Here is an 8264-nt window from a genome sequence, read left to right as displayed (position 1 = left end):
ATTTGACACTCAATGAAGAAGAAATTTGGATAGGTGTCTTATAGTGATCTCGAATTGTCACAATCAGAAATTAAAGTGAGGATAAGAATGAGCAAGAATATATTACAAGGAAGTTAAAACTTGAAAACTTAAAATGATCAAGCTTAAAAATAAAAGTAAAAAGTCTTGATGCCTCAGTTTGGTATCTGCTTTTGACTATTATGTATCTGAAGTCAACTTGTTCAAGTAACCTTAAGATCACGGCTTTGGAAACTTGGTATCTGCTTTGGACTAACACCTCTATAGTTTTATGACTGATGAATGAATATTGATGTAAACTACAAGAGATGTATTTACAGCACAACACATTGATCTCTTTTAAGTATTTTTGAGTAAAAGGTGGTAAAACCAGATCTAGCTAACAGTACAAATCTAAAGGCTGAAAAATGAATGGCTGCTCATATTTTATCTTTATAAAAAATATACAGGGCAGAATTCTACAAGTGCCATTGAGTACAGAGCTATTAACCAGCCCTTCTGAAGAAATGTTCTATTTGCAAGCATCCTTGAGACTGTGAACTACTTGCTTTTGTGCCTGACTTGCATCTCTTTATTGATACTGCACTCTCCTTGTCCTGCTCAGAAGTAAAAGAGCAGCAAATAAAATTTTATATTCAAACATTAACCTTTTCATAACAGTTTCAAAATCTGAAAATATATATTACTAGTTGTTTAAGATTCTCTAAAGAGCATGGTTAAAAATAAAACCAAGCACCTACGTTATACCAGAAAGGAACAATGCATATGACCAAGAAGCAAAGGATCTAGTTATAAACGCAAACACGAAGACTTTCCAACAAAAGTGCAAAGACGGTTATTGCTTAGAAGTTGGAACTTGTACTATCTTAGATACTACGAGAATTAGGTTCTTTTATTGTCAGTCCGCTGTAGTTGAGCTCAAAATAGTTTAGACAATCATAAGCGACGGGATGACAACCAAATTTTCCTCCATGTTCTTACAACTTGGGCTGAGCCTTGCCATCCCAGTGGCCTAGATGAGGACTTAGAAAGAAGCGAACAGCTTTTGTAACCACTTAAGTTACCTCAACTTCAACCATGACGTACAACTTGTACAAATTGGTAAACTCAGATCACGGCTTTGGAAACTTGAATAGCTTAGTAACAGTAAAATTGTGCATGCCATAATACATTAAAATCTGAAAGTGTAGAACAGCAGAGATAGCTCTAATATTATCAAAATCAAAAGAGAAATTTTTCTGTTAAGGAAGGTGGAGATAAAGCTTATACCACATGAAGGTTAATAAGAAAGGTTTTACTCATAAACCAAGAGGTAATGATGCTGAACACTTCCAAATTACACTATTTAGTAAACATGTATAAGGAATTGCATCTCTGTGAATTTACTTACGACTGAATGAAAAGCGTCATGATAAATCTGTGTCAAAGATCTCGGGAAACAGCATGGCTTTGAATACAAAGGGGAACAGGGGGAAAAGCCTTATACAGTTTTAAGGTTTCTACCATAAAAGAGCTTATTAACAGATAAGAATTACTAATAAAAGTCTAACTTTCTTCTCAGATTTGGATATGTATGATAAACCAGTTCAGAGATGAAATCTAGACAAACCAAGAGATTAGGAGGTTGACACTGTATTACTCCAAAATTAATCAAGAAATAAACAATAAGAGGATAGTTGGAGTGGTACTGATTTAAATTTCCTACATTAGTTGAGTGAATGGGTTATGGTCTCCTTACATCGTCTTGGCAATGTCCACCTTGTGAGCTAGCTTTTGGAGTTGAGATATGAGTTAGGGTCAATATCCATTTTCTTAATGGTTGTTTCCATGTATGATTTGGGCAATGCTTACCTTATGAGCTAGCTTTTGGGATTGAGTTAGGCCCGAGATTCATTTTCTTATCATGGTATCAAAGTTGGATTCATCCCTACTCTTGGTTTATGCATTGTTAGGCTCCCATGTTATGTCCGTCCATGCTTCAAATATCCAGCTATGGGCGTGCGAGAGAGGTGTTCCCAGATTGGTTGAGGAAATGAGTAGAATTTTCTCATTATATGGTCTTGGGCAATTCTCACCTCATGAGCTAGTGTTTTGTATTGAGTTAGGCCCAAGGTCTATTTTCTTATCATTGATAAAACAAAGTAAAAGGGAGCAACATAGATCACTACTTCATATAAAAGGAAAATTGATAAAATGCCTCTATTTAGGATCTCAAAGTTAAGAAATAAAGGACAAAGAAATCAATAAAATAACAAAGCTTTCTTTTCTTTTCTTTTTTGTCAAAAATCATTCCAAGGTAAGAAAAAGATGATTTCACATACTCCTAGGGGAATAGTAAGTTATGAAGATAAGAAACAAGGCTACTCAGAGTGCAGAGTGCTGATGCTGATCATAATAAAATACGGGAAGGATCCACAGTGGATTCTGCAGACACCTCACTAAGTAAAGCTACTTAATTGGAATATATGACAGAAAAGTAAGAACAATAACTGCACATATACATTTGTAAGTCAAACGATGAGTAAATACCCACCATAGAGGGCTGATTTATTGATCGGAGAACTTTAATACTACCGCCTCTGCCATCAGCTCCGACAGAAATCAAATCACCAGATTTTCCACCTGCTCCTTGCAACCCTGCAGATCCCTTGTTCTGCACCTTCTTACACCATTTTCCCAAGTGCCTGTTTGTTCCATCAGGACCTAATAATCCAGCGGAGAAGCAATGCTCTCCTGAAATTTTACTCTTATAATGTCAGAGAGCCTTCTTATGGAGTAATTCTCTTTTCCATAAGGAGGAAATTAATTTCAAGACCTCTCTCAAGAAAAGAAAAGGCAACAACTAAACAAAAGCAATAGGCAATTCAAAAATATAATTGAACTAAAATTCGGGGATATATTGAGCTTAAAAGGCTTTGCTGAAGAGTGAATTAAGATCATCTGTAAACAGATAATTATTGCAACTCCTCGCCATCTAAACAACTAAAGAATTTGCCAGCCCACCAACATAAAAGATGAGAGAGAGAGAGAGAGAGAGAGAGAGAGAGAGAGAGAGAGAGAGAGGACACCTAGTTCAGCAAGTGAAGTTGGCGAAGAACTCTCTTTTCTGATGTTAAATGAGGGCTCACGGTGAGTAAAGTCATCTAGAGGGAGAAGATCATCGTCATCAAGAATAGTTACAGGTGAAATGTTTACTGTACTGTTCTTTCCACAATTCCTTAAGCCTGAAAGTTCATCCTTGTTATCTGATACCTTTACTTGAGTTCCATCTGCAGTCCCCGAACTTACCTTCAACCTTGACAAAACACTCTCATGGACTGACTTCTTATGGTCAGTTAGTGGATTCAGTTTGCGATTTGATACTCCATGCACATAACTGGAAGTCTCCAAAATGTCTTCAAGCTTATTTACCTGTAAAGAGTTTTTCTCCTGATTATCTTGATCAAGACAACTAGTGATCATATAATCTGTTGTATCTTTTTCGCTCGCATCATTATACATAAGCTTTCTTTTTTCCCCTCGACCAGAATCATGACCAGAGCCAGTGACCTGATGCAAACGCACTACTGTCTCAGAAAGTTCCTTTTTCTGATTCTCGTGTGAGCATTTGACAACTTTCGGTTCTTTACTAAAACCTTTTCTAGATTCTACTTCAAAATTCTTGGAAGCTCTCAAAGTTCTCAAAATTTCATTGTCTCTTCCTTCAACAGCCATCTCAAGCTCTTGAACTCTTGCCTATTAATATTATCACATTGAAGCATCTTTAAAGCACAAAGTGAAATTTAAAAAAAAAAAAAAAAAAAAAAAAAATTGGATTGATGAAGACATCGAGCCCTTACCTTGAGCTTATCTATCCTCTCTCTGGCCTTCTCAAGCTTACCAAGAGAACGAGCCTCTCCCCTCCCAAGGGTGTTGCACTTGGTCATCAATTCTTTGTAACTCCTGCCAGAGCACAAATTAATAGTCTTGCATCAAACTCACAACTTGAAGATAAAGAATGTTGCTGTGCAGATAGATGCGGACCAGTATTAACCATAAAGTATACAGCACAAAGCATGGGAAAATAACTTTAACGTGTAAAAAGATAAGCATTTAAGGAAAAAGATCAGTGGGTGGGAAGACTTTCTTTCCAGATCTCAACCACGAAACTTCTTTTGATAAATCAGTCTCGACCATAATACTTTACAGACATTGTCCTAATACCAGTCCAAAGACAAGTTCACCATGTATAACTTACTCCTCCACCCAAATTTATCTTCTTAATAGACGTTGAAGAAAATAACAAAATTCAGAATACTAGTCAGTATCTCTACTTAAAAAAAAGTTGACCAACTACAATTACCTATAGAGCATAAAGAAGTCACCACTTCTTCTGAAATATAGCTACCTCAATAGATTTATATGTAAGCATGATATGATGTGCATGAACTCAAATTTTGCAGACTAGAAGCTCTGGCGCAACTACATTTCAGACTTTACCACTCTGTTGGATATAAAGAGTCCTAAGGTAAGCTAGGCTTTTGATAGAGATCTAGGTTGAAGCTTATTTATTAACGCGTTGACCTTCATATACCTACACGCATATTTCTGGTATCCTGTCAATTATGACTTGCCGGAGCTCAAGCAGAAAACAAAATATGATGTGTAACATATATTTCAGTTTTTCCCATGGCAATCAACTATCAAAAAAGATACCTACAGATCTGTCAATAACAAAAATATATCTAGAGCAAAGTTTTGCATTACTAGATGTAAAGGCCGGAACAGAGATACTTTGTACAGTCTGATATTGGATTAAAATAATTTTCATAAATAAAAGCAACTCCAAAAATAAAATATTACTTGTTACGGATGACCAGTGACTTTTTCAAGACGTCAATTGTCTCTTTACTGTTGGCCTCATTCCCCAACGAAGCAAGCTTCAAGACCTCTGCTTCCCCCAAGTTCACATCACAGACTCTAAAGACAAGAAACATAAGTGAAAAGTCATAATAAATTGTAGTACAACAAAAATAGGATATAAATGCTTGTTGCCCTTAATATAATTCACTTACAGCTTGAGTGCTGCAAGCTCCTTAGCGAGGGCCATATTTCTTTCTTGCAGTCTTCTGCATTCCAAGGTTGATTGATCTAGCTCCTGCAACACAATATTTCCCAAAGCATAAGAACTTGTAGGACTAATTTTTTTCCTACCAAAAGGCATGCAGTGCACAGATGTACCTGAGATTTAACATTAAGCAACTGCTGAATGGTTGTCTTCTGTTTTTTAGCTTCATTCTTTAGAGCCACTTCTACTTTCAACTGCTCTTTGCACCTGAAAAACTGAAAAGTTCCCAGTACTAACAAGCTTAGTTGAGAGAAAGAATGTGATGACATGAAATCTCAAGACAGATGAATTTGGAGGCAAATATTCTGACTTAAATATCCCTCAAAAGTCAGAACACTTGACTGTACTGGATATGTATCAGCAATCACCACGGGACATTCCCTGAGCTAGTCTATTTCCTCCCAGGAAATCTTTTGGTTTTGAGCAGAATATGGCTGTTTCAGATCATTATCCTAATAGTAAATTGAAACTGGAACTTTAACAGCTCCAGAAGATGATTATTTGTTTGCCATATTTAATAGGGCATAGAAATTGGGTCTCATCTCCGATACCTTAGCAAAAGAGCATCTTAATAGGCACCCTGCCTTGTATAGTTTCAAAAAAAGTCAACAGGCTCGCAGAATTCTTAGTGACCCGGGCCAAAATAGGAAGTGCCAAAAAAGCATTGAATTTAACAATTTCTAGATTAAACAGTCTATCCCTTTGCCTTCAATAATTCAAATCTTTTGTTTTGAGCTTGGTGGAGTAATATTACTGGGAATCTGCTTGTATTATTGTAGAATCAAAAACTAACTACCATATAATGACAACAGAAATAACAAATTGGCTCAACTAGACAACGGATAATGAGAACTTCTATATTCAACTTTCCACAAATAAGTATTACAATTCTAATCCTTATTTGAGTCAGGTTAACAATATACTAAATCCATTCTCATTTCATGAATAAAAGTAAAGTAAGGTGAATAGCATAACCAGTAAGTAACTCCAAACTTTGTATACTGCAAATTCAAGGCAACCAAAACAGAAAGGGATGAACCGTTTACCTCAACGTTAACTTCTTTGAGATCTTCCTGTTGCTGTTCCAGAGTAGAAGCCAGTTTTAAAACTTTTCCCTCTAACCTTTTGACCTCATTGCGTAATTCGCAGGGAGTCCCCCCTTCAAAGTCATGTGGTTGCTGGGAGAGACTAGGATCATTTGGATCACCAACTGATTGGAAATAAAGCCTATTTGTGTTTTTCTCCGTACAGGTCTGTTTGCAAACTGGGCAGTTCTTCTTCTTTCCATTTGTACAATACTCAAACCATTGCTGAAGACTGGTTTTCACAACCATAACATGTCAGAGGCAGAAACAACTATATCAAAGACACAGGGAAAAGCCTTGTACGTCAATTCAGATAGACACGTAGAGGAAAAAAGTTGGGTGCAAAGTACCATTGCACCACTCCTTCTGGCACTGGAGTGGAAGTAATATAAACACATAATTACACACACACGAGCTGTCAAAGCTCTACATCCACCACTATAGACTAATATATTTATAGAACAGTATACCTGACCACAATAACATTAACGAAAATTCATTTATTCATCACACAGAACATATGGATTTATCAGAACAAACTAGAAACATTTTTAAAGGACATAGTATCAAGAATTCAAAATTTGCACAAACAACTACTAGTAAACTGGTCCATTAATAAGAACTCCAAGAACGAATGGAAGAATTTTCATAAGCAAGTACAATTTTAGGTAATGACTTTTAAAAAGTGCAACTCAATCCACGGATAACTATAACTTGTCTCAATATTTTTAAACTGAGTACTATCCAAACCAAGGATACACAATACATTTTCCATAAATTTTCAATTTTTAATTAAGTAATTCCAAACCAAAAATACCAATACAAGTCTTAATTTTTTTTCAATCTTTAACCAAGTATAATCCAAAGTCCAAACCATTGATACCCAATACAAATCTCCAAAAATATTTTCAATTTTTTACCAAGTAAAATCCAAACAAAGGATACCCACTCCAAGCTTTCAAATATTTTCAATTTTAAAGGAAGTGCAACCCAATTCAATAATAAATATTTTCAAATTTAAACTAAGTGCAACCGAATTCAACAATGCCCAATACAAGTCTTCAAATATTTTTCACTTTTAAACAACAAAAAATCCAAACCAAAGCTACCCAATACAAGACTTCCACTATTTTCAATTCTTAACTAATTAAAATCCAAACCAACAACATACCCAGTGTAATCCTTGAAGTGGATGCGGGAGGAAGGAAGTGTCTGTGACCGCTACCCTTTAACTCGTCCAAAAATCCAAACCAAGAATACCCAATTCAAGTCTTGAAATAATTTCACAAATGCAACACTTATACCCGCAAATTAAAATCAAAACCTCAGTGTACCCAAATACATGAAGAAGTATGGACTGACCAGAGTTCGTGAAAGACGTGGCCGCAAAGAGAAATGGACTGAAGGTCTTCGACAACAGGTTTGAGATCCTCATAGCATATTGAGCAAATTGTCTTCGCAAATGTATTGCCTCCCACCATTGTTATCACTTCTTCCCCTTTTGCAGATGTTCGGAATAATATTTGTTTTTTGAAGAATGGGAAATGGAAAATGGTGAGCGGGAACCAGAGGGAAAATTGAATTGAGCCAAAAGGAATGCTCTTTTTTTTTCTTTTTTTTTTTGGAAAAGGGCCTGAGTTACCCCTCTACTTTCGAAAATATTTTATATTTACCCTCTGTTATACTTATCAATAAATTTACCCTACTTTCAGCAAGTTCACATTCTTTGATATTTGCCCCTATTTTTGACGTTTGTCCACCGTGGTAATTTTCTGGGCCAGGCTTGTCCACCGTGTCTCATTAAATACCACATGGATGCCATGTTATCAATTTAATTAGTCTATATTTACCCATCTCACCACCCTCTTCCCTCTGCATTTCTTTCTTCCACCTCCAACCACCATTGAAACCCGACCTTAATGCCCTTAGATCCGTCTGCATCAGCACATTTTAGCCCCACCCACTAACCCCAAAAATCTCATTCTCTCTCTCTTCCTCACTTTTCTCTTTAGTGAAAAAAGGAAAGAGTAAAATCCTTTTAGCATACTTACATA

At 36.1% G+C, this 8264-nt stretch overlaps 1 protein-coding gene across 1 annotated transcript; it reads right to left on the bottom strand.

Annotated features, from left to right (window-relative positions):
- Positions 1–261: 261 nt before the first annotated feature.
- LOC132063856 (uncharacterized) lies at positions 262–7823 on the bottom strand. The gene is made up of 9 exons (XM_059456589.1): positions 7573–7823; positions 6172–6442; positions 5239–5340; positions 5073–5155; positions 4861–4977; positions 3858–3960; positions 3087–3753; positions 2552–2751; positions 262–614 (listed from the first exon to the last, which is right to left on the bottom strand). The coding sequence occupies exons 1-9, from the start codon at positions 7689–7691 to the stop codon at positions 504–506; spliced, it is 1773 nt and encodes a 590-aa protein (XP_059312572.1). The 5' UTR covers positions 7692–7823; the 3' UTR covers positions 262–503.
- Between the last annotated feature and the right edge of the window lie 441 nt (positions 7824–8264).

Source organism: Lycium ferocissimum, chromosome 7 (assembly GCF_029784015.1).
Source record: "Lycium ferocissimum isolate CSIRO_LF1 chromosome 7, AGI_CSIRO_Lferr_CH_V1, whole genome shotgun sequence".
NCBI lineage: Eukaryota > Viridiplantae > Streptophyta > Magnoliopsida > Solanales > Solanaceae > Lycium > Lycium ferocissimum.
Note: the sequence above shows the minus strand (reverse complement) of the source record. Positions and strands in the feature narration are given on the sequence as shown.